Here is a 26,848-nt window from a genome sequence, read left to right as displayed (position 1 = left end):
GGGTGTTTCCAGACTTAAGGATATACATGTTTTTTTAGCTTTACTGTCCCTGGGAAAGGTGAACACAGAAACTAATCAGGAAGAGCTGGAAAAGTGAAAAATGTTCGTGTCATTTAATCTGACTCACCCAGAGAGAGTCACAAAAGCAGTAGTCGGGCAGCATGACTGTGACGTACTCCTTCTTTGTGCAAACGGCCACCACCAGCACGCCTGCTGAGCTGATGAAGGCCTCGAACCCCGTCCCTCCTGGGGTGAAAAAGCTGCCAATATAAAGTGTAGTTCAAGAGTTAGAGCAGGTGTTAATATGCATGAAGTTTCTATCTGTACTCTCTCTTTTCCTCCCACCTGTAGAGCTGCTTCCTCTTGTCCTTGCTGGTTGGTCCCAGCTGGTCCTGATCTAACGACAACCAGGCGACAAAGCTGAAAGCAGAGCCCGGCCAGCGCTGCACTGTTGGAACTACAATCCCCGCCATGCTAGGCGACAGGTCAAAGTACTGCATTGCGCTCTCAAGCCCCTGCTTCCGCACCATGGCCAGGAGGCCTCTCAGCGCGGGACCTACATAGGGGTGTGCTTGAGTGGACTCAGGAGGCCTCAGAAGGCGCAGGAGTCCCAACAGTTCCCTTGCGCTCATGGACTGGGAGCCCAGCGAGCCCACAAGCCCTAAAAGGCTTTCGGCGCAAGAGCGGTGTAGCCGTTCGTGGCGGTCCAAGGCGGCCAGCGCTCGCATGACCATGGCGGCGTTGACGCAGGTCGCTCGGGTCTGGCGGTTGAGGCAGCTGAGGCGGCGGAGCCAGTCGGCGGTGAAGAGCTGGCGCTCCGATGAGTCCAGCTCAGGGAGCCACTGGGCCAGCAGCAGCAAGGGCTCCACGTTACTGATGCCCAGGAGCCCCACTGAGGTGTGCTCACCCTCCACTGCCTGCACACGGGGAAACACACATACAAGGATGATTAACACGGATACTGTGCAGGCGCAGTGGAGCAGGGAGCAGCTAATCAGGTTACCAAGAAAGGAAGCAGGACATCCCTAACCCAATCTTGGAACCTATCTGCTATCTTCTAACAATTTAGCCTCTGCGAGTGATAGCAAACATTTCGGGGCTTCTGGTGCAGCCAGCAGATATACGGAAAAGAGATTGATTTGGCGCCCCCTGTGGACAAAGTCATACCCCCGATCTCTTGTCCTGTATGTGCGATTACATTTAACCCGACTAGCAAATAAAAAAGTTTGACATGTCTATAGCAGGGCGGTTAAATGAACACCATGACAGTCTCCCTCTCACCATGTTCATCAGCTCTTTGAGGAGGTGCCGCGACGGCTGGCCGAGCGAGATGAGAACTTCATACAGGTGATTGTAACCGATCCTTTCCTTGAACACCTCCTACAGAAAAATACATATAATTTATACATGGCATCAGAGTGCAAACAATAAGCTCAGTGTATGTATTTGTGTTACCTTCGCAGCTGGTGATTTGTGCATCACTGTTGTCAGGGCTTTGATGGTTGCTACGGCGAGGGAGTCGAGTCGCCCTTGAAACACCTGATGGAAAAAATCTGACTCATCAGTTACTCACTACAGACATTAGTTGTTCTTTAGGCAGGCGGGATGTAGTAACAGATGATTGGACACAAGTCAAATCTCCTCTTATTCCAGATTTTATGGGGTTACGAGCATGCATACAACTTAAAGCTGCATTTATGTTTAAAGAGGGGGTATTATGCTGTTTCACATTCTAAGACATATATGATTTTACAATGTTGGATGTTCAGACTAAACGTGGGTGAAGTTTCAAATCTGTAGGTAAAAGTATGTTGGAGTAATCCCCAGGCTTCTAAGCTCGGTCTGCAGGCTACTGTGACCGCCAGACTTCTCCAAACGCTTCACTTTGTGATGTCACAAAGTGGAGGAACTCTATATTTGGGCATCTGCCCGAGACACAGCAGAACTTCCTGCCCCTGGCACAGCTCAAGGACACGCCCACCCAGCAGCTCAGTCTGCCTCGGAAATTTGTTTCACCCCACCACTCCCCTCGACGGCGCAAAGTTTACTTATTGGCGACAACTCTGTGACACGGCCACAAGGTAGGAGACGCTTCAAACACTAGCTGTGTCCCAATCCAGGAGCTGTAGCCTTTGAAGAGCGTATGTGTAGGCCGATTGCGTCACAGCGGCGCGTTGAAGGCTGTCTTAATTCGAAGGCTACTTCAGATGCGGCCGACAAATGCGTCCTCCTTTTCCTGGGCCATGAAGGATCTATTTGGTGCATCATTCGATAATTCAAACAAGATGGCGGACTCTTACACGGCCGAGGAATACACTCTTAAATGTAAACGTTTTTGGTTTCAACTCAATCGAATAGCTAGCGTTACACATGTTTTAAAAAACGAAAGAGCCCTTGAAACAAATTATCTTCAAATAATTAATAGGTTAAGTTACATGACGTTAGTTATGCTAGCTAGTTAGCCTGCTAGCTACCTGTTGCTAGGCCTTTGGCGACGCAAGGGTAAGGGCAGGAACAACTGGTGACGCAAACAGGAAATCCTCCCTAGACCAGACCGCCTCACTTCAGTTGGACTTTAACGGTCTACGCAGTCGGGCTTCGGAGAGCTGGCCAATCAGAAGAAAGCGGGCTTGTAGGGGCGGGGTTTCTTAAAGAGACAGAGCTGACTGAGTCGTTTCAGGCAGAGGCTGTATGAGGGCCTGCACAGAGCACCGGTGTGAGAAAAGTGATGATTTTTTTTTAAACTATAAATTATGCTAAGCTACTCCACAGGTGTCACAGAGTGAAATATGACGCTTGAAAATTAGCATAATACCCCACCTTTAAGGATTGAAATGCTCTTATTATTATTACTTAAGGCTTTGATTACATCATGCATCAAACTTGGAGGAATAAAAGGGAGACTTAAGTCGATGCCTCTGGGTTTGATTCAGTAAGTGTGTGCTGGTGATACGGGTAATAACACTGTTTGTCTCTGCAGTAGAGGCTGGCATCAGAGCTTGTACTGCAGACGTTACAGTGCAGATAAGAAAAGTGTTGTCTTTCTGCTCCAGGTGAAGAAAACAATCCTTTTAATAGATCTGACTGGAGCAGGAAGCTCTCAGGGCTTGGTAAAAGAGAAAAAAAAGAAACACCCACCTCCACAAATATAAAAACCAGTGTTTTTCCTCACACAGACAAACATTCACATAAAGCATGCAACCCATAAAACAAGAGCCAAACCATGGAACACAAACACATCTCCGTCCAGCTCTGTCCTGCTCATGTCCAACATGTTCTTATGCTATTATAACAACACCCACAGAGCCTCGGACCAGCTGGAGAGGGATTGTTGCAAAGAAATTAAAACACTTTGATCATCGTCACCGAGTCCAGATCACCTCAAACCACTGAACTCTGTGAGAACACACACCAGGCAGGCCAATGTTGATAGCATTCCAGGGGGAACCCATAGTTTACCGCAGAAACCAGGACAACATGGAGGGAAGGGGAGTGAGGGGGTGAGGGCCGGGGAGATGTGAGGAATAAATGAGTTGATGTAGCCGTGAAAGAGGCAAAGTGGTCACTCCACAGCAAGACGGCAAAGTTTACAACAATTCTGGATTCGGAATTGAAGTCTTTGTGTTCATATTCATCCTTAGATATTGATTGCTTTTGAATCGTTAACTAAAAAGCTGCTTTAAACAAGAAGCTGGGGTTCAACAGGTGACTTAAAACCCGCCAAGCAGGCTCAGGCATCTGCAGCTGCATCGGGTTACAGCCGTACAACAAAAGCACCTTCACAATCCACCTGTGTACACAGTATCCCGATCAATGGTGTGATTATACCTTATAAAAGGCGGCTCGGCGAGTACAAAGAGGAGAATGAAAGCGGGTGTACTCTGAGGGAGACGAGGGACCTTTTATGTGCACAGAAGATGATTCGAGCAACGAGGTCTGGTTGATGGTGTTGACAGGTGACGCTGCACCATTTAGATGACAGCTTCATGTCTGTGAGCTTTTAGCTAAACAGAACTATGTGACATTTATATTCGATACTTTTCAAGCAACTAGCTGACTAGCCTTGAAAATCTTCTTGAAGGACCAGATAGGTGGGTTTAAAGCATTGTGATAATTTTGATATTATCAGTTATATGAGAAGATGAATACGCTAGCACGCTGCAGCTAACGTTAGCTTAGCTTGTTTTTAGATTAGGATATCTTCTGTGTACGGAGACAGGCCTTGAAAGTTTTTTCACCGACTATTTAGAGACGTTTAAACGTTTATGTTTAGACCAGCTGCTTCTGTCACAAGATTCATCACATGTTAACGACAATTTTTAAGTCACATAGCGGCTAAAATGATTGCACCATGCGGGGAAAAAAATTGAATCCATGGATGATATTGGATTAGATCCCAAGATCGCTGCACTCGGGTCAAGCACTCTTATCCATTACCCCACCAGCGTCTTCTTACACACACTTTTTTCTTCTTCTGTGGGAAAACTGCTCCCTTTATGATGTCTCTGAACCTTCTTGTTAACGCCACGCAGCCCATAAAGCGCCATATTTATGATTTTTGTATGTGAACTAAAATGCGTTGAAATTCCGTCTTTGTGTAGACCGGATTTCACCAGCCGCTGCAAAGTGATTTTGGAGAAATGCAGCGTCACCCTTTCATTGCTAAAATGAACAAACTATCAAAACTATTGAACAAGACGTGTTTCCGACACGGTGATGTCATAACCGTGAAATTAGGTCTTAGACATTCAGACCTGTTTTCAACCAAATTTCAACATTGAAATCCAGACTAGGGCTGTCACAGTACTGAATTTTTCTAACCGCGCTGAAACACTACTTGCCTCCTTGCGCTTCGGCAGTTAAGTGCCGCCCCAGCCTGCTGCTGGAGTATGTTTTGTTTATTAACTACAACGCATCCCCCAGATGGTAAAACATCATCGTCACGAGTGAGCACAGCATGAGCGGTGAAAATGCACGTTTATGAAGCACTACTAAGTTCGTATGCTTAATTGTTGAAATGAAATCCGTGGCGAGTGGCTAGTTGTTGTCGTAGCGGCTAAACTAGCGTGTCACGAGACTGCACGCGGGCTCGAGGGTTGAAACAGGCTCTTTCTGCTGCAGCTTCAAATATAACAAACAGATATGAGAATGGTATTGATCTGTTTGTGCAACTCTTGGCAAGAAAGATAATACGTGTATATTTCAAAATGTTGAACTACTCCTTAAAGACAATGAAACCTACAGTAACTTGAACACATCTTAAAGAGGTAATGATGCACGCAGGACTTCTAGTGTTCCTGCCAGCAGTCTGACAGCTCAGTGACTGTGTGTGCTTTCTGTTTCGACTTGATCCAATTACAAATAATTATATTTGTAAGAGTCTTGCTGTGGAGTGGCCCCGTGGCTCTGGTGAGGCGACTTAGCAGCAGGTGAGGGCAAAGGAGGGGGGCAGGTGGGTGGATGGTGAGAGGGTTCGGGTCTGGTGAGGTGGGGCTTTTTTCTCGGCGGTACCTGAATGTCCCTCTCTCCTGTCAGTAACCTGTTGTTGGTTATATCTTTCTGGTCCTTGTCTGCCGCCGTGCACCTAGCGTTAACCAGCTGACACACACAACAGGCAACATGTCAACATAGCATGTGGGGAAGGTGGAGAGAGAGAGAGAGAGAAAAATGGAGAGAAAAGGGAGAGGCAGAGGATGGTGCCAGGGAGGAGAGATGTTTGTAAGTGGGAGGAGAGGGTGAGAGGTTAAAAGCAAGGACCCTCAGCGGGCGTCATAGTGAGGAGGCGTGTGGTGATCCAGCCTTGCTGTGGGGAGGTTAACATGCGAGGTGGGCAAAATGCTCTTTATCACACTGAAACTTTAAGGACTAAACATATCATCTGTCCGTCTAAGATTAGAAAACCGACTACAAGATGAATCAGCCTTTGGATCTTTGTATCACATAAAAGATATGATAAAGGAGTTATAACAGAAGGAATAATGTTCACAGTTCTGAGCTTGAAACATTAGCGTGAAGCCACTCACACTCATAACTCAGGTGTGTCTTCAGGTTATATTAAGATATATGGTACTGTAGATAGAAGGTACTGTTACCTTGCTGTTCTGCAGCAGCCTCGTCAGATGCTCGAAACAGTTACTATTGAGGAAGATGGCTTGTAGAACTGGCCTGTCTGAGCACAGGAACATGTCCCTGATAGTATCTGAGAGACGGACACAGACAGGCAGACAAAGAGAAGGATAAGAGGGAGAGAGAAAGCGAAAGGCAGAAAGAAAGAATTGGGAAAAGACATCAATCAATGGAGGTTATAAATAAACCATATAACTTGCGGTTGTATGCCTCCGCCAACTAGTCAAGTAGAAGTTACATTTCAGTCTGTGTACACTCTAGACGTTGGAGTTATTAAACAAAAGGTATTAAGTGTATGATATGGCAAAATGGAAGTCAATACTATAGCGACGATATAGTAATATAGTAATATTAGCAAGATCAAAGAGCTTGTTGTGGATGACCAGAGGAACAGGAGGCCCCCTGTCCTGGTGTCATCCAGTGAGAGGAAGTGAAAAGTACCTTGGGGTCTATATCATGGATTGGAGTGACAATATGAAGCATGATGCTGTCACAGTGAAGTTGACTTTCATCTTTTGGGTATAAAGCGTCATCGCTTCATCATTTTGAACCTATTAGAAATCTGTGTGAAATTTGGTCAGAATTAGCGTATGAATTCTTGAGTTATGGCCACAAATGTGTTTTGTTAGGTCACAGTGACCTTGACCTTTGACCACCAAAATCTACTCAGTTCATCCTTGAGTCCAAGTAGATGTTTGTGCCATATTTTAAGAAATTCCTTCGAGGCATTCCTGAGATATCGTGTTCACAAGAACAGGATGGACGTGAGATCACGGTGATCTTGACCTTTGACCTCTGACCACCAAAATCTAATCAGATGATCCTTGAGTCCAAGGGGACGTTTGTGCCCATTTCTATCATAATTAGCGTAGGAATTCTGGAGTTATAACCAGAAACGTGTCGTGTGAGGTCACAGCGACTTTGACCTTTGACCTTTGACCACCAAAATCTAATCAGATCATTCTTGAGTCCAAGGGGACGTTTGTGCCAATTTCTATGATTATTAGCGTAGGAATTCTGGAGTTATAACCAGAAACGTGTTGTGTGAGGTCACAGCGACTTTGACCTTTGACCTTTGACCACCAAAATCTAATCCGATCATCCTTGACTCCAAGAGAACAGTCGTGCAAAATGCAAAGAAATTCCCTCCAGGTGTTCCTAAGATATCGTGTTCACAAGAAAAGAATGGACATAAGGTCACAGTGACATTGACCTTTGACCTTTGACCACCAAATGTAATCAGTTCATCCTTGAGTCCAAGTGGACAATTGTGCCAAATTTTGAGATATTATAGTGAGATATTTCCTAAAGGTGTTTCTGATATATTGTATTCACAAGAATAGGACGGAGGGACGGACAACCTGGAAACATAATGCCTCCGGCAACGGCTGCCGCCGGCGTGGAGGTGTAATAATAGAATATAGTGTTGTTTGAGGCTTTACCTAGCATATTTACTTGCAGCGCCACAAATCTGCTCTCCCAGTGTCGCCCCAAAGTCGGCACTCGGCCCTTTGCTTGCTGCTGCTGCTGCTGTTTTGCAGCAACGACAGCCGCCGGATCCGAGTTCAGCAGCTTGAAGTAGTTTTCCAGCACGGAGGCGATCTCCACCTGCCGCTGGTCGGAGCTCGCAGCGAGCAGGCGTTGCACCACCTCCCGCAGGCAGCCCAGAGTCAGCAGAGCCTTACGGTCGGGGGCCTCGCTGTCCCAGTCCTCGCCCTCGTCTGAGGGGCAGCTGCCCATGGAGCAGTCGGCCAGCACCCGCATCAGCACTTCCATGGTGGCTGGGGAGATGGCGAGCAGAGCGTTCCTCTGAAGAAAGGCACATAAAGTGAGGTTGGAGAGATAAAGAGGAAGCATAGGGGTTAGAAACAAGAGGCAAAAACAAGCCCCGAAGGAAGAGAGCTGGGTTGTGTCTAGTGTTCAGTCTGAGCTGTAGACCGCGTGCTGCTTTTGTGCCTGGAAAGTCATTCACATCCCCTGATGCTCCGACTTTAACAATGATTGTTTAATTGTGCGCACACATAAAAACTAAAAGAAAGACATTCTGCCCTATAAAACAGCTGCAAACAGACTTCTACAGCTCACTCCAAATACTCATGAGGTCCATTACATAAAAAGCCACCAAAACACGTGTTAACATTTATTGTTGCTTGATGCTGTGTCTTGTGGCGCAGAAAAAAAGTGGAAGCCTGGATGAGCAGTTGGACTGAATGTATTTGGCAGTAGGGCTGCTCGATTATAACAAAAATGATAATTACGATTATTTTAAAGGGGACATGTTTTAGCAATGCAATCAATTTTCAGAGCCTCTCCTTCCTCCTGAAACGAACAAGTCATTTTGCCATTCAAAGGTCAGACCTTAGCCACGATTGGCTGACAGTATTTGGAGTGACCACGCAGCGGCCACACTGCACTGTCACACAAGTTGTAGAAAACATGGCTGCTCTAGGATCGCTTATTCGGCCTTATATGTACGAGCCAGAATCGCCAGGAGGTATCGGAATGGTAAGTTGAAATCCTGACAATGACCGGAAGCAGCGTTCAAAATGCAACAGAGCGTTAGTAGCCTCCATGACACGTTTGCACAAACACTTCAAACAGATAAGTATATGCTGAGCTCATACAACAAAGAGCCATTCAAGAGGACAGCTACGTATTCTCTTCCTGTTTTCAATAGCTGCTGTAACCAAGACAACCACAGACGCATTCGGCTGAAAGTCGCCAGTTAACATGGTCACTCGTTGAACCGAAACACCGCACTCTTCCCAGTACTCCCAGTATGACCAATACTTTATTATTGTACACTAAACATTAGGGGTGGGAATCGCAGGGTAACTCACGATACGATACGACACAATATGATACGATACGTTACGGTACAGTACCATACGACGTGATACGGTGCGATACGATGCGATACAGTGCGATACGGTGCAATACAGTGCGATACGGTGCAATACAGTGCGATACGTACAGTACGATACGATGCGATGCGTACGGTACGATACGATACGATGCAACTCCGCACTCTTCCACTCTAAACTACCGCTGCAAGGTAGGCGCTCATGACATTACACGCCAGGCCCACAAAAGTGAAGCAAAACCTCTCTATCGCCCCCCGGGGGAGCGGCCGTTAGTTTAGGGAGTGCTTGATTTTGATACAAGTTCTCTACAAGCGGAGCACGCATTTTAAACATCAATATCCGCAATCAATTATTTAATCGTCAAGAACCCAAAATCTTGACAGAGATTAATATTCGATTAATTGTGCAGCCCTTTGTGGTAGCATTTTGAAACACTCACTAACACATCAAAGGCCAGAAAGGGGCAATAAGGACACATCAAGGGGATCAAACCTTTGACCTCCAGCTCATACAGATGCTCACCTGGTCACCAGCTACAATGGCTCCGAACAGGTGCAGCAGGCAGCATTTCAGACTCTCCTTTAGGTGCTCGCTTTCCTGGAAGCACTCTGGGGAAAAAAGGTCAACGGTAAATGGGCTGTACTTATATGGCGCTCTTTTTTCACACACATGTATACACTGACGGCAGAGGCTGCTATGGGGATCAAACCACCAACCTCCTGATTGGAACCAAATGAATGATTGGGACGGCTGTGTTTCTTAATAAGGAAAAAAAAGGCGTCGAAAACATCGGGGAAAAGAACAGTGGACTGGTTCTTTAAACAGGTCAAACAGTCAGGTTGTCAGTTTCTCCTAATAAGGGCACACACCACTAAGTTTGACCGTTAGGCGTGATGTCAGCTATGCAAATACAGCACCAAACACCGTTAGATGCACACACAGACACACCTTTATCTTCGCAGATGCTTTCATACACACACTCTCACGCAAGAAAGCTAAATGAAATCTGCAAACCAGATAAGATAGGAGCTCAGTTAGAACACACAGTGCGCAAACACAGACAGGCATGTGGCGGCCCTGTCAGTAACCTCTGGGTCATGGTGGTCCCGGTCATCCATTAACTCAACTGTCAACACGTCTGATTGTGGGGGAAGAAATGTGACGTCTTGGCTCCGTGATGTCTGATTCCTTCATCCTAACAACTAAAATAATTCCTACTGTATCTGACTATATAAGAGAGCTTAATAAATGGGAAGAATAAACTTTGCTTTGCACATAACACACACATACAGTCTGTCAGGTTAGGCTTAGACATTATCTCTAGTGCCAAACCGCAGCAGCCACACACCAGACACAGGACAGAAAGGAGGATTTGTTCAAAATGGCCGCCAGCGTAGCTGAAGTGGCCTGACAGACACCATTCACTATCGGCTCATCTCAGCGCCTGGCAAACAGAACAAGCACACAAAGAGTGGATTCAAGCGGACCCGGAGAGGAAAGAAGAGGAGGCAGCGGGAGAGAGAGAGAGTGACGGCATGGGAGAAAGATGGTAGAAGAGAAGCGAGGAATGTTCTGTGATCACATGCCGGCTTTTTTATCATTTACATGATTGCTTCCTCATCCACACCCACAAATGCCCTAAAGCAGGAGGAGATGCAAAGTATGGGTCGTACACAACAAGCTCTGTAATGTTTCTACACAGAATAAGAGACTTACGGTAAAAGAAGGGAACAAACTCAACAGTGAGCGGAGCTGCCTTGTACTTCTGTCTGCTTCTCTCCACTGTGCCCAGCTGCTCCCTGGGGACAAAAAAAACAGGTAAAGCACAAAATGAAACCATGCAAGAAAGTAGTACTCCCAGTATGATCAATACTTAAAAATTGTACACTAAACATTAGGGGTGGGAATCGCAGGGTAACTCACGATACGATACGACACAATATGATACGATACGTTACGGTACAGTACCATACGATGCGATACGGTGCGATACGGTGCGATACGGTGCGATACAGTGCAATACGTACGGTACAATACAGTACGATACGATGCGATGCGTACGATACGATACGATACGATGCGATGCGATGCGATGCGTACGATACGATACGATACGATGCAATACGATACGGTGCGGCGCGATGCGATGTGATGTGATGTGATGCGATGCGATGCGATACAATACATACGGTACAATATGGATGGTACAATATGGTACGATACAATGCGGTATGAAACAATACGGTACGATACAATACGGTACAATACGGTACGGTACAATACAGTACGATACAATACGGTACGATACAATACGGTACAATACGGTACGATACAATACGGTACAATACGGTACGGTACAATACAGTACGATACAATACGGTACGATACAATACGGTACAATACGGTACGATACAATACGGTACAATACGGTACGATACAAAACGGTACGATACAATACGGTACGATACGGTACAATGCGGTACAATGCGGTACGATACGGAACAGTACGGTACGGTACAATACGATACAATACAGTACGGTACAAGACGGTACGATTTGATACAATACGGTATGGTATGATGCAGTATGATACGGTATGGTACAATACGATATGATATGGTGCGGTACGGTACGGTAGGATATGGTATGATACGATAGGATAGGATACTGATAATATCATGATACAGCAATTCGACGATAATTGATATTGCAAGACAATCATATAATGATCACAATATCTGATTGACTCTCCTTCGGCAAATTAATTTCCGTTCACATTAACCTCATTCATGTCATAAGCGGCACCATGAGGAGTCAGAAAGTAGTGACGCCGCGAGTCAAAATCGCAGCGTAATCGATATTTGGCACCAGCCTAACGAAAATTGTATTGCACGAGTCAGGACGATGACATATTGCTATATTGATATTCAGTCCCATCCCTACTAAACATGTTTTTTAAAAGCCTTGAAACCGGAAATTAAGTCATCAATTTTGCAACCATGGTATGCTGCTGGGCAAGCACAGCATGTTTTATGAAGCCCCGGTGATGTACAGTATTTGCTACTCTATATTACTTGTAGTAGCACTTTTTTAGCAGCTCAAATCAACATCATTCTAAGGCCAGGATGTTGATTATTCATGAGTGGGTGTTTAAACCAAGAGTGTTACAACAAATAACCCTCTAAGCTTTTACTCCTTTAGCTTGTTTTTTTTAGACAGATAGGAAGAACACGCACTAAGAATCAGGTTCACAAAATAAACCCCACAAAAAAAGACTCATTGAAGAAGTCGAAATGATTATTATTTAATATTAAGAACACACTTTGACTGCGAACATAAATGCGTCATAAGCTTTATTGTTGTCTAGTTTATGTGTAGGTGCTGGATGTTGTTACCCGCATGTTCGATGCCTCCAGTTGCGGTACGGGTCATAGAGGCTCTCGCAGAAAGCCAGCGCGTGACGGACAAACTCCTCCGCCTGGCTCTGGTCTACCATCTCCTTCTCTTTGGTCTTGCTCTTCAGCTGTAACACAACATACACACACACACAGATCCAGTTCAGTCCTGCTATTATGTGACAGATTATTTCTACATAATACATCCAAGTTGGGACTCGCTCACAGGAAGATCTGAGCAAAGAGAAAGGAAGGAGCCAGACCTGCTGTATATAGAGTGTTGTCATGGTGATGATGTGATTGATGTAAGAGCAAGTGCCAATCTCCTCCACGTTGGACAGGTTCCTGTCAGAAACACGCACAGAAACAAGTTGACTATTAGCTACTCCACATATGCAGCTTATTATCACCACTAAAATACAATACAGCACATAACTATAAAAAACACACAACTCATAGGTCATGATGTTTTCTTTTGTCCTGCAAAGTATCTTTGCTATTTCTGTGTGTTATCTGTCCAGACCTGCAGATGATGATAAGGAACTTGAGCAGCAGCAGAGCCAGGTTCTGCTGCTCGGGCTCCAAGCCGTCAGAGGCTTTCTGGACGCACTGCAGCAGCTGGTGGCGCAACACCTGCAGGATGTTGTCTGGGAGGAGTGTCAACACCGGGGGGACCTCCTCTGGCCTGGAGACACAGAAACATCACCACCGTAAGGATATATTTATGAACAGAAATCTCCATTAAATATGACGAAATCTTGCTGATGTTTCAGGCTAAGGAGGTGCGGTGCAAAGCGGAGAGAGACACTTTAAATGTAGGCCTTTATCATGGAGGTTTATCATGGTGCATATTCACAAGGGCAACTTGAAGGAGCCAGCCGCTGTTCTGCTTTCCCTCAATCACACACAGACACAGACATGCCTGATGCATTGAGGAATTAGTTCCTTGGAAACACAGCATGTGTGCTGCACTGCTCATATGACCGAAAGAGAGAGAGAGAGAGACGGGGAGAGAGTGCAGCAAAGCCAATGCAATAAGTGTCAGTGGGAAAGCAGCACAGATGTGACAGCTGCAGGGGAAGGAAAGGAGGAGTGGAGGGAAGAAAATGGAGAGCAGACAGAGGACAAAAGGCAAGGAGACAGCGGAGAGGATGATGAAAGAGAAAAAACAGGAGAGGATGGGAGAGAATTAGTCAAGGGAAGAGGAGAACAAGGAAATGATGGAGAGAGGGAGGCATGAAGAGCTCAACAGAATACGATTTAGCCACCAGCCTTTTCATACAGCTCTCCCTCTGTTATAAAATGTGACAGACTGCCTGACCTCCGAGAGCTTTATCTGATGTTCATGTTTTCCCACATTAACCTGCATCATATGTTCACTTGGCGACACCAATCTGAGCATCACTTGCAAAAATATGTGACCGCTGCGCACAAAAGCATCTGGTGTGACGGTGCTATTTTGGGTTTTGCTGTGGAAAGCTACACGGTATGTGGTCATGCTGTGGATGACGCATACAAGAAGGGACGGGATATGAGGGATGTGATCCCACTCATGATGACCTAATGCAGACAACTGCATTACTGTATGGTTAAATGTAACAGTGTAATTACAGTATGTGATATACTGTAGACAGAAGAAGGTTGACTTTAGATGACACCTTGTTGGGGTGTAGGGCAGTCGTCTTGGAGTTCATGAAAAAGTCTACTAGGCTGACCTAACCCAACTAAACTAAAAAAATGAACTGTGAATTCACAAAAACTGTTTAAACAGTTGGCATAAAGTAATGTATTAACAGTTAAATAGTCACATAGTAAAACAAACTACAAGTAATGGACAAAAGGTTAAAAGAGTTAGCTAGAAGTAATATGTATACAGTGAGTAAAGACAGCTAGGGGTGACATTTAACAATAGTTAGCTAAAAGTAATAGCTTAAACAGATAGCTAGAAGTAATGAATTAGCGGCTGAAATATTTAGCTGAATTTTATGGATAAACACTCGTTAGCTAAGAGCAATAGATAACAGTAAAAATAGTTAGCAAAAAGCATTGGATAACAGTAAAAATTGTTAGCTAAAAGAAATGGATAACAGAAAAAAATAGTTAGCTGAGAGCAAAGGATAACAGTAAAAATAGATAGCTAAGAGTAATGGATAAACAGTTAACGTAGTTAGCCAAGAGCAATGGACAACACTAAATATAGTTAGCTTAGCGCAATGGATAGCAGTAAAAATAGTTAGCTAAGACTAATGGATAAACAGTTAAAATAGTAAGCTAAAAGCATTGGATGAACAGTTAAAATAGTTAGCCAAGAGCAATGGACAACACAAAAAATAGTTAGCTTAGCGCAATGGATAACAGTTTAAATAGTTAGCCACGAACAATGTATAACAGTTAAAATAGTTAGCCAAGAGCAATGGACAACACTAAATATAGTTAGCTTAGCACAATGGATAGCAGTAAAAATAGTTAGCTAAGACTAATGGATAAACAGTTAAAATAGTAAGCTAAAGGCATTGGATAAACAATTAAAAAAGTTAGCCTAGAGCAATGGATAAATAGTTAAAATAGTTAGCTAACTGTTTATCCATTGCTCTAGGCTAAGACTATTGGATAAACAGTTAAAATGGTTAGCTAAAAGCATTGGATAACATTAAAAATAGTTAGCTTAGAATAATAGATAAGAATTAAATGAGTTAACTGAGTAAAATGAATAAATGGTTGACGTAGTGGGTTACTAGTTATGATGTATGGTTAAAATCAAGAGGTAATACTAGAAATGTAAAAAAAGATCAAAACAACCTAATCACAGACCATTCTAGTGTATGAATGGCACTTTAAACGCATACTGCAAAACATATTTGGCACATTAGGGTGGTGCTGGTGAAACACTTTCAATAAACCTGTGGGTGTACGTCTAACTAAACACTTTGGAACTTCTGGTGTAGAGTATGTTTATGTTGTTCGTACTACTACTTCAACTATTTAATGGATAAACATGTTACCTTGAAGGTGGCTTTTCAAAGTCCACATCCAGGCATCGCTCATAGGAGCTGATGAAGATCTCCAGCCATAGCTTCAAGTAGTCTGGATCCCTCTGAGGAATGAAAACAGAAAGAAGAGTGAGGAGGAGGAATACAGTAAGTGGCCTTATCTGACAAAAGCTGCCATGGCTAAAATACAGAAATGAGTGGCTGCTGACAGGTTGTGTCTGTAATTTAACTCAATTTATTTTGTGCGTAAATCTTTGACTTCAACAGTCAGACAACAATAGGCCGCTTTTGTGTGCTCCTAATTCATAAAACATGACAATGGGTATGAAAGATTAACACACCCTTTTAAACGCTCATGGCTATTTTGTATTTCGTCGAGGATCCAAACATAATAAATCTATTAAATAAGATGGTTTCACTTTCTGTTTGTCAGAGAACTCACTCTCAAAAAGTTCTGGTTATGTCAAGCAACACTAAAGAAACAAGAACGTAACAAGGAGTGTAAGAAGGCTGTACAGTGGATTATGAAGCTACTATTACAGCATGTCAAACATGTGACAGCAGGAATGATTCAGGTGGGTGTGTGTTTTTTTTTATCTAAAGCTAAAACATGCACCTGACCGAGTGGAAAACAGGCCGGGTCGCATTCTGAGGGGGAGTTTCTAACAGCCGGCTGATCAACATTTCCTAAATTCCTGAAACAGTGCCCAGCGAAGGATGTGGTGGCAACATCAGTCGCGGAGGAAGGCTGGGCCTGCTCGGACACAGTAGAGTTCCTGGTACAAGCTTACAGGAACAGATTATCGAACACAGGGATCCACACAGCAAATTAAAACAATTCACGTATGCTCAAAATAGATCTCTTAATTTTCTGTGGATCAACAGAACGATTATAGACTTAATGTGTCAGCCTTACACTACATAAATGCAGGTTGCAGGACACACGGATGGCCGCATGCAGCTTGGATAGAGTCATTAATACATCAGACAGAAGTAATCACCCCCCAGAACATCCTGTCATAAGGACTTTGGGCCATCTGGAGGGTGCGAATGAGCAATCTAGGTCAAGGAGGGTTGAAGAGGTGATGGGGGCAGATTATTATAACGCAGCATGTTGTGCATTTGGTAGTATGGGCCCAACAGATCATGTGTTTAGAATTATTTATGTTAGATAATTGGAAACTTTGACTTGTTGAAGGAGGTAAACAGAAAGTTGCAGCCATTTGGATTCGCTCCAAAAGGGAAAAATAGTCAGTAGTAAATTACAAAGCAGTAAATCCAATATGGCGGACTGAAGTGTTGGACCGACAGATCAATCACACTTTTATTAAGTCAATTTTCAAACAAAACAAAACCCTCCTACTTTAATCACTCTGAGTTCATTGAGTCTGACACCGGCACGAGAAAGTAGAGAGAGCAGGAGACATGTTTCTTTATAAAATAACGACAAACAGACGTTTGACAACGCACGTCTCCTTCCTTTCTTATCTTATTAACAAACACCAGGACGAGGGGGCGGCTAATAACGGCAACACACACGCTGAAAAGCTGCCACTCATAACAAAATTCCTGCCCCGATCATCCCGCTACCCTGATCTGTGACAGCAGCAGCATTGGGTGCATGTTTTCAGTTTACAGGCAGGTGACACACAGAGTCTATTTGCACGGCGGTCAGTTCGCTCTGTGCTCTCACGGAGAGCCGCAGATTTTTGTTGTAGATTAGTGATGGAAAACGAGACGATGGTGTGTACTCCTTCTGCACCACGCAACAATAAAGTGGTTCGCTTGATGTGTTGCAGTTAATTTGCCTTACAATCGCCTAGGGATGCAGGATAGTGGATTTTTTGCCGATATGCCGATATTTAACGACTCATGTAGCCGATTACCGATACTTTTTTCCCGCACACCTAATTGCAGAGATCATCAACTCTCTTCTGTATTTTAATTAGCGTACAGTATAATGGTGATACTCTTATCACATTTGTTACAACGGTCGGGGTGACGGGTCTTGAGATGGTTAATCAAGTTTGTAGTGTTGACAGACTTTGCCTTGGCTCCTCCTCGCATCACCGAAGCTGAGCAGTCATTGCAAATAGAAGCTTTGCTTTCTATTTCGGACACTTTGAAAAACTTCCACACCACGGACATTTTGGCTTCTAACTCTCTCATGCTGCATGTAGACACACGTGACGTCATCACGCTGCGCCGCGCAGGTCTTCTTCGCGCCGGGGACATTGCGCCGAGGTCGGGCATTTAATCAAGTATGCAGCAGCCCGTTATTTTATCGGTTAATTATATCCGATAGTTCATTTTTAATATTTGCCGATACCGATAATATCGTGCATCCCTACAATCGCCCTAAATTTCCCTCGGGATGAATAAAGTATCGAACTGTCTATCCCGTCCTGCCATGTAACTATTGCAAATGCACACATAGCAATTGCGATGGTTAAACGATTTATCGTGCAGCCCTATTTATTATGTTATCCGTCTGTGTTTCGAGTGTTAGCATGCTAACATTAAAGCTGAGCTGATGGGAAAGTCATTAGCTCTGTAGGTCATAAAGCAAAGTATTGGAGACATGATTAAAGAACTAACATAAGTTTGGAACAAAGTGCTGAACTAACTGACAGACCAGCATTGCTATGTCTAAAGCTTGTTCCTGTTTCTCTCACTTCTGTTGTTTATTTACAACTCTGGCAGTGACCATGACGTCTGCAAAAGAGTAGCTGCAGGCTACCTGTAAGCTGCGCTGTGTTGTCTCTGAAGTGTTGTTATTATCCGTGTGTGTGCAAATAGGCAGTGGTGGAAAGACAAAAATCACACATCCTCTGTCACACTTGAGATTTGTGTCCTACATTTGTCACTCATGTTGAAGACACTTGGATATGATTGACAGTTTGAGAGGGTAAGATTGTAAATCTACTAAGTTACCATGGAAACAAACAGATGTAGAATGAGAATAAAATACTTTGTAATACGTACGGCGACTAACACTGTCTTTAATCACTCAAAATATCCCATGATGCTACTTTCCGACAAACAGGAAGCCACAGACGATTCACGCAACAATTCATGCTATTTCCTCTGAAGCTATTACTTTAATGCGGAAGAATCTGCAGCTTGAAACCGAAGGTAAAAAAAAAGCACAACTGGAAAATATTGGGTTTTCTGAGGATAGCGATGCCATCTGGCTAGAGAGCGGGAGAGGGGGCTGAGAGGCTTCTGTCTGCGTGTCAGAGTGGGAATCGGCCAGAACGGAGCAGGAAGCATGCTCGCTGCAACTCCTATGAAGTCATCAGGGTGATCCTGCGATGCTGGCCTCTGTGTGTGTGTGTGTGTGTGCATGGAAGAGAGAGAGCGGAAAAGAGGGGGAGAGACATTTGAATTGAGTCAGCGACAGGCACGTGTGAATCATTTGTTCTGTTGGGGGGAAAACATGGCATGGTGTGTCCCGGTCTTTACATGCATGTCAGAGAATAAGATGATGTTTAAAGCAAGCAGCTTCAGTCTCAAGTGACTGAGCTTGCTAGTCGCAGCGACTGAATGACTGTGTGTGTGTGTGTGTGTGTGTGTGAAAGAATGTCCTCTTTTAGGCAGCAGCTTGGGAGCACAGATGCCCATTGAGGGTTTGGACTGTGGCAGGCGGGGACACACCCTGCTCTCCGTGGCTCTGTTTATCCTTGCCCTTCATCACTGGCCTGACACACACACACACACACACACACACATATAATGATCTAGACTTGCATGTAGGAATCCTGACTCAACAACTCTTAACAACCACCTTGTGTCCTGATACGTATAAAACACTTCCCACGAGAGGTTCACGTTCCTCTTCTAGGTATCCATTATCATATTAGGTCCTGTGCCACGTTACTGCATGCTATTCCTAATGATCTGTTGCAGCTGACCTCTGTTAAGCTAACAAGGTCACCGGCAGCAACACAGGTCGATGCATTTAATTCTTGAAATTGAGTCCCATTGAGCGACAAAGGGGACCGGATCAATTGGAGTGCTGGTTAGGGATCGATGTCTGGATCCATTGATCGCGCTCATTCATTCGATAGTAGAGATGGCATGCTTGGGAAAGCATGAGCTATGTGTTGACAGATCAGGCTCGTGTTCCAAGTGTTTGATGCTTCATAGCAGCTGATAAACAGATAATAAGGGATAGGATTTTCAGGCAATCTCAACACTTAGAATAGTTATAATAGAGATAGTCGACCTGACTGTAGTGCAAATCATATAAATGACCTTTGGCCTATATCACTGGCTAGTAGAGCTGCACAAATCAAACCCTTTTCCTGCAGAAATTAGCGAGTCGACGCAGCTTTTTCAGACCCGGACCGCTTATAGATGCCGATTGTCTTGTTTCCCACTGCCAGTGGAGTATACACCTGTCGATCTCCTTTCATGACATCACAAACGTGCCAGAAACAGGGTTAGTAAACAGTGAAGACGTTACGGTGGTTAAAGGTCTTTATTGTATCTATTACTCATTCAGCCTGTTTAACAAACTTGGCACCGACAAATTTGTCGCTGAAGTTACCGACGGAAGATAGCATCGCGCCGGAATGGGGTAGAAGATTAGCATGTCGATCTGGGTTTTGTGTTCCCATCAATGCCGATCGGAGCCGAGCCGATAATTACCCGGGTCTACAGCAGAGTCATTTGCCCCGGGTCTGAATGCCGGTTGTCACCTTTCCCACTAAGCAAAAAAGCCGGGTGTTTGCGGGCGTAAATAGAAAGTACAAGAAAGTTTTCTTTAAGGTTGGTAAAACAAATAAAAAAATAAACTGCTAAAAAGACAAAATAGCCACATATTAAACAGCGTAAACTACAGGAAGTCAAAATACTTAAAGTAAAGTGAAGTTTTAAACACAAAATAAGTTACGAGCCACGATTGTAAGTTACGACTTAATAAAACAATTATGGCAAACTCAACCTAAAGCTGATGATGTCATTATGTCTGTGGTGAGTTTTATTGCATTATTTAAAGGACACTAATACATTAAAATGAACTGCATGATGTGCAGCTCAGCAAGTCCCCGCCCCTCCAGACAGGCGCGGCCTGCCAGCTGCAGCAGTCGCCCAAGGGTGGCTGCTTGCTTAGTTTGGGTGGATGACCCGGTTTGGTGGAAGTGGCGTGCAGTCACTGAAACCACAAAGGGTCCCCTCCCTGTAGGTTTACAAGAAGGCTGTGGTCGCTCTGCTCCTGCAACATCACTCCCCATCAGTCCGTGACACCTCTGGCAGTGACGTCACATCCACGTGTGTATTTAAAGAGGGGTTAAACCGCTTGTCTGATAGACACCGTCAGTGACATCAGTGTTATTCCAGAGATATTCATAGCACAGAGGAAGAATGAAGAGCGAGACAGGGACGCAGAATAAAATAAGCAGCGCTGAGACTGAAAGCTAGCCTGAGGGAACAGACTTTGCATACCGGCACGTAAACTAAAGCCTGGGTGTGTGAGCTTGTTTGAGTGTGTGTGTGTGTGTGTGTGTGTGACAACGGAGATTAGATTGCCACAGGCAAACATGCAGCAAAGCCGTGAAAAAGACCTGGGTAATCTACTTGAGGAAATATGTGAAACCGCGGCACTTTCTCCTCCTCCGTCGCTCCCAGCTCGACTCTTCTTTTATTTTCCTCCTCGTTTCTCTCTCTCTCTTTCGCCCTCTCCTTCCAAGCCTCTCAGTGCATCCCGTTAGTGCAGGGGTTTATGCAAATGACTGTCGATTTATTTCCAATCAAAAAGCATCAAAAGGAAGTGAGGATTTCTGCTCTAGAATTAAGATGCTGGACTGAGCTTTAAAGCCACTGACGGGTGAAATGATGCCCCTGGCTGTTGAGGCATGTTCCCTGTGGTTGGGGAATTAAAGGGGCTTTTCTGCAGCAGACAAAAGCTTTAAGAGAGTAACTGGAATTATTCAGAAGTCTGCTAAACCCTCCACTTTCCCCCTGACAAGGCCTTCTGGATATTATACTTGTGAAAGAGGAGCTCCGCTGCAACGATGTGTTGTAGCAGCGGCCACCAGCGGCTCAGGGACAACACTCTGGCACGGACCAATGACAGGCAGCTAAAAGGATTGTTGGTTACATAACAGTCTTAGTGTCGTCTGTGACCTCTCGGGTCTCTGCAGCTCTGAGGAGCGAGCTGGAGTCGGCCTCTGGGGCTGCTGCAGATTGTCATTTCAAAAAATAAAGATACATGGTAGCATGAAGGGGGCGGGGGGAAATGTAGCCGCTGCCGCTAACATTAGCTCAGAGTGTTTCTACGAGCTCAGCCTGGGACACGGATAATCCGCAGAGCTGTCCAAAACAAACAGACCCGTGAAAACTTGTTTTAATGGTATATCTCTATACTGTTTATCCTCTTGCAGGGCGGGGCCTATCCCAGCTGTCATAGGGCGAGAGGCGGGGTACACCCTGGACTGGTCGCCAGTCAATCACAGGGCTGATTTCAGAGTCACAAATTAACCTGACAAGCATGTCTTTGGACCGTGTGAGGAAGCCAGGGTACACGGAGGGAACCCACGCATGCACAGGGAGACTCCACACAGGAAGGCCCACTTCATCTAAAGCCGGATTCGAACTAGGAACCTTCTAGCTGTGAGGCGACAGCCCTAACCGCTGCCTTAGGGCCCGATCAGACAGGACGCATTTTAGCAGCTGGGGGCGGCTTTTTTGTCAATGTTTTCAATGAGAGGCTTTTTGTGTGCTGCTTTTGCTTTGCAGAGCGCCTCGCTTTTTTCCGCTCTGTGCGCCTCGCGTTTTTGAGGAAACGCTCCGAGTGCCTCGAGTTGAAAAAACATACGCCTCATCCTTGAAGGTCAAGTTGAAAGCCAAACATGTCAACGTCTGGTTACAAAAGGAAACACAGTAAACCAAAGTCAACATAAAAAACAACGACTTCAAACTGCAGTTACTTCCCCTACAATATCACATCAGCACACAAACTCCTACACTTTCCTCAACACTGACTTTGATGCCACAGCTGCTCACCCAGCAATTTGTGACCTCATTATCAATATGTGAACAGCTGCCTTGAAACACTGACATTAACATTATAATGTCACATGTAAAAGTTCTGAATTAAAGCATCACACTTCTGCTTAAATATTAACCCCTTTCCTTTTTAGCACCAGGAAGTAGGTGACGGTCAGGTGGATGGTAATGACACGCAGAGATAAGGCCAGACAGCTGAAGTGTAGCTGACAGATCAGGAAGAGCTGGTTCTCTTAATCGGCTGCTTCAATTGTAAAAGCCTCTACTGTCAACAACACACAGCGGACTGACTCCTCCGCTGAGAGCAGAGAGAGCGTTAACCTCTGACACTACAGGCAGAGATGTCTCGGGCTGTTTTGTCAATCATTACACGCACAGATGGCAGGAGGAGCACACTGTGATGAGCTGAGGAATCAAACAAACACATTCCAAGTCATCTAAGGGAACAGTATAACCTGGATATACTGTGGTGCCAATTTTAACTACTTAAATGCCAACAATATATCTGCAAAATTAGCTTTCTTTCAAGATCATTCTATGTGACTAAATATAAGCGTGTCTGCTTGTTTGAACACGAGCTAGCACTAGCAATAGTGTGAAAGATGGGCTTCAGTAAAGACGACAAGTCAAAGTGCAATCTCAACATCAAACATTGCCAAACATTTATGACAGCGTGGCATTGACATTAAAGACTGTACACCTTCAGCAGAGCCAGCCACAGCTGCAACACACTGTTCGCGTTGGCGTTGATCGAAGAGAAACCTGACGAGTGTCAGAGCAGTAAAAGCATTCTTGATGTTGAGCATTAGCGGCAGCTTGGTGTTGTGTACTAAATGCAGTTAGGTGTCAGTGTTTTCTCTACTGCTGCTCACATTTCTCACATTCTTTAACTATCATGGAATCAGACAACCCGTCTGTGGTGCAGCGGACTGTCGCACCCTTTCCCGCGCGACGCTATGACGCGCACTTAAGTTTCCGGCCTCTGTCACTATAACACAGAAGAACAACATACGACGGCGAATTTGTTCTTTCTTTCGTGCAAGATGCAGCGACACTGGCAAGACAGCGAGGGTGAGAGAGCTCCTTCTGATCCGAGGGGGAAGAAGAATTAGGCGACAGGTTTCTGGCGCGTTTGTGATGTCAGAAGGTGACACAGCGGATAAGAGACAGAAAGAAGTATACTCCACTGGTGATGGGGATTAATTAGCGGGTCATCCCAGGTCTGAAAAACCTGTGTCAACGAGCTAATATGGGTGGGAAAGGGGTATGAGAGATAGGAGCTCAGACATCTGGAGGGAGCTTCCTCCAGTTGATGTGGTTAGGGCATCTGATTAGGATGCCCCTGGGCACCTCTCTGTGGAGGTTTCCCGTGCATGTCCAACTGGGAGGAGACTCCCAGGCAGACCCAAAGCCCGCTGGAGGGATTATATATCCCACTTGGCCTGGGAATGCCTCAGGATCCCCCAGGAGGAGCTGGTAAATGTTGCTAGGGAGAGGGACGTTGGGGCTAACTTGCGACCTGGTCCTGGAAAAGCGGAAGAAAATGGATGGATGGATAGAATCGAGACAAGGAGCTGATATGAGGAGGAATCGATAAATAATCAACCATTTGCCTCCCTATTTGTAGTATCGCTAGGATGTTACGTTATGCAACTAGACCACCAGTGTAGTAGTGAGTGATTCTACAGTGACAGCATACTATCTGCCACACGTATGGTATCTAACCCACACTCCTTCCTCACACAGAGCTAGATAAGAAAATCGGTGTGCTGTGTTGAGACAATAAGAGGCTGGGAAGGGGAGGTAAGGACTGAGGTTGCTTGTGAGAAAATTAACCCTTCGATGGGACTCAGGGGGTCTTTCACGCCAGCATTCCTCGTCCGATTCCAGCCACGTGACTGCAGGTTCTCCTTACACACAACATACCCCGGCAACCCTCGCATGCACACACATACATATTGCAGAGACAATCCGCCAGCCGTGCATACCTGACATTTCAGCTGCTCGGGGAGAGAGGCAGGACTCTGCACATATATATTCAAATGCTTCCTCTTCTCTTCTGCCTCATGCAGAGGGAAATATTGGCCCAGTGGACCCTGGCACACAGCCAGCATGAAATGAAACGATCCTTCCTCGCAGTGCATTGCTTAGTTAATGCAAACACTCCTTCTTCAGCAGATGCAGTGTGTACGCTTGCAGCAATTGCTGGCATTTTCACAAGTGATTGTGACAAGTGTGTGTGGGTAGGAGTGTGTGTCTGACTTCTGTTGCGAACCCCAAACACCCACGCCACATGCATTCTATTCGTGTCAGCACTCCAACTTTATACTTTACTTCTCAGGTTGAGGATTATTCGATGTCATGTCCTGAAAGCTTTGCTTTCATGGTGTAAATACTTCAGAGAGGGATGTGTACTGTGTGTGTTTCTGCCCAGGGATTACTTAAGTGTGTGACTGCAGCCAGGCTCACGTGAGAAGCGGCTCAGGCGGGCCGTTTTGATTGGACGCCAGGACGTGCGCATGCTTTATCGCCAAGTGAATTAAATGTAGCCAACAGCTGACTCAAGGGGTTCTGCCTCTACTAGAGTTGCATCCATTCATCTCCACTGTAAAAACAAAGCAGTGTCTTATATGCACTGCAACATAGGATGGATTCTCAGCATGAGATGATTGACACGCTGCATTGGAACTATGCATGTTCAATCCATAGCTGTTGGTTAGCTGGGAAGGTGTTGACTTCTTGAAAAATAGATATTATTAATATACCACAAATATAACAGAGGTTCCTGGCTACGCAAAACTATCTTTAGAATTACTTAGTCACTAATAAGACTGATGTGTCTCCTGCCAATAAATCCTTTAGGATCTGCAAGCAATTTCATTAGTCTGGCTGCAACTGGAGTGTTTTATTCGCTGTTTCAGAGGTTTTTGAATCCTCAAAAGTGCAATGTTTGGTATTAAAAAGATGCTAATGTTGCCACAAAACAATGGCGATCTGTGACTTTTACATATAAATCTGTGTAAGCTTTAAAATGCCATGTTGATTTTACTCACACTACACAGCCTGCCAGTGCAGATATGCCCAATCTGTTATCAAAAACCGCCACTAACACTCGACTTCCTACGTTTAAATGTCAAGAGAGAACAACCTCTTTCCAAGCCAGGGAGGAAATGTCATCATACTGATCGTTACTTCACCTGATGACATTTCCCTGAGACAAAGCAGCCACATTGTGTGTGTGCTCACAGGACTACACCTTACCTTAGTGCAGTAGAGCATCCAGACTTCATACAGTCTCTCCTTGGATGCCATGGTGCCTGTGAGAGGCACCCTCAGGCTGTAGTGTCCACCTAGGTCACTTCCCTGGCTGCTTCATGGTTTCCAGTCATGAGCTAAACCTCTGCAGCAGTCCTTCAATGCCCAACATGATGACTGTCCAACTCTGGGAAAGGTGTAATACTCCTTGGACGTAATGTGGCAGAAACTTTCCAAAAAATTATTCCATGTCAGAGGAGGCTGTCCAGTCCCGGAGAAGGCTCGCTGCAGCTGGGCCTGCGCTTCCACTTCGTCGGCTTCTCCTCGAAGAACCGGAGGGTATTTCCAGCCTGCCAATGATAACAACACGGACAATTAGATGTCACAGAGGCGGATGTTTTTGTCACGGTACAAAGAATGGGGAAACTATTCTCAGCTAGCAGCCACGAAATAGCTCCAGTCACCCTCCCTGTGCACTTTGGGCTGCCTTGCTGGCTCCAAGCGCAGACAGACTGAGGCGATGGTGGGCTGACTACACGGCAAAACACACACCATTAATAATGTCTGTTTCTGTTGTGTGCTCTAAAAACAAGCTTACGACTGGCTCTTTCGTGACGTCACGCGACAGCTCCAACGCCTCCGGTTGTATCAGTCGACCTTACCTGACCAAGCTAGCTAAAAGCTAGCTGTCAAAAAACCCTATTTCTGTTTTTTTTTAGCCTCCCTCTCTCCTCCTCCTCCTCATGTGACAGAAACGCCTCGTCCTCTCAAGCCTGCCAGGTTACAGACTCCTCATATAAAAAACAATAAACGTTAGGATATGTTGTAAGATGTATTAACCGTCGACAAATTGAAGACCACTCACCTGTGTAACGAAACGACCAACTGTCACTGACGCTGTCTCCAGAGTTGTAAATGCGTCAAGTTGAAGACAACGGAACGCAACCAAAGCTACTTCCTGTCAACGCACAATGGTTTCTATTTCAAAATAAGAGCCAACACTGAAAACAAACGAATAATAAAGACGAAATATGGCAGCTCATTTTAGATGCTCTAACGTTATGATAACCTAAAGACATTTATTTCAATTTGAAGCGATATACTGTGCAGCGGAATGTTTTAGAAGACTTTTCTGATTGTGTATTGTTTTATTATTTTTCCTTTCAATTACACAATTAAAAGCTGTAAAATAAAATGCTCAATAGGC

General features: G+C 44.9%; 1 protein-coding gene across 5 annotated transcripts in view; it reads right to left on the bottom strand.

Annotated features, from left to right (window-relative positions):
- nbeal1 (neurobeachin-like 1) overlaps positions 1-26,543 on the bottom strand; it is a 50,777-nt gene extending 24,234 nt beyond the window's left edge. For 3 of the 5 annotated variants that reach the window (XM_069675028.1, XM_069675030.1, XM_069675027.1), the window contains exons 1-15: positions 26,507-26,543; positions 25,648-25,991; positions 15,388-15,479; positions 12,909-13,070; positions 12,649-12,730; positions 12,386-12,513; positions 10,707-10,789; positions 9,513-9,598; positions 7,569-7,935; positions 6,093-6,199; positions 5,512-5,598; positions 1,456-1,539; positions 1,282-1,380; positions 346-917; positions 128-260 (exon numbers count right to left, since the gene is read on the bottom strand). In XM_069675028.1, coding sequence (XP_069531129.1) covers positions 128-260; positions 346-917; positions 1,282-1,380; positions 1,456-1,539; positions 5,512-5,598; positions 6,093-6,199; positions 7,569-7,935; positions 9,513-9,598; positions 10,707-10,789; positions 12,386-12,513; positions 12,649-12,730; positions 12,909-13,070; positions 15,388-15,479; positions 25,648-25,698 — 2,133 coding nt within the window. In that variant the 5' untranslated portion in view covers positions 25,699-25,991; positions 26,507-26,543. The remainder of the gene's footprint in view (positions 1-127; positions 261-345; positions 918-1,281; positions 1,381-1,455; positions 1,540-5,511; positions 5,599-6,092; positions 6,200-7,568; positions 7,936-9,512; positions 9,599-10,706; positions 10,790-12,385; positions 12,514-12,648; positions 12,731-12,908; positions 13,071-15,387; positions 15,480-25,647; positions 25,992-26,506) is intronic. The other 2 variants (XM_069675029.1, XM_069675031.1) reach the window with 1 other exon arrangement.
- Between the last annotated feature and the right edge of the window lie 305 nt (positions 26,544-26,848).

Source organism: Semicossyphus pulcher, unplaced genomic scaffold, assembly GCF_022749685.1.
Source record: "Semicossyphus pulcher isolate SPU_LCO1_2020_fin unplaced genomic scaffold, fSemPul1.0.p SCAF_24, whole genome shotgun sequence".
Taxonomy (NCBI): domain Eukaryota; kingdom Metazoa; phylum Chordata; class Actinopteri; order Labriformes; family Labridae; genus Semicossyphus; species Semicossyphus pulcher.
The sequence above is the reverse complement of the archived record's forward strand: the minus strand, read 5'-3'. Positions and strand labels throughout refer to the sequence as shown.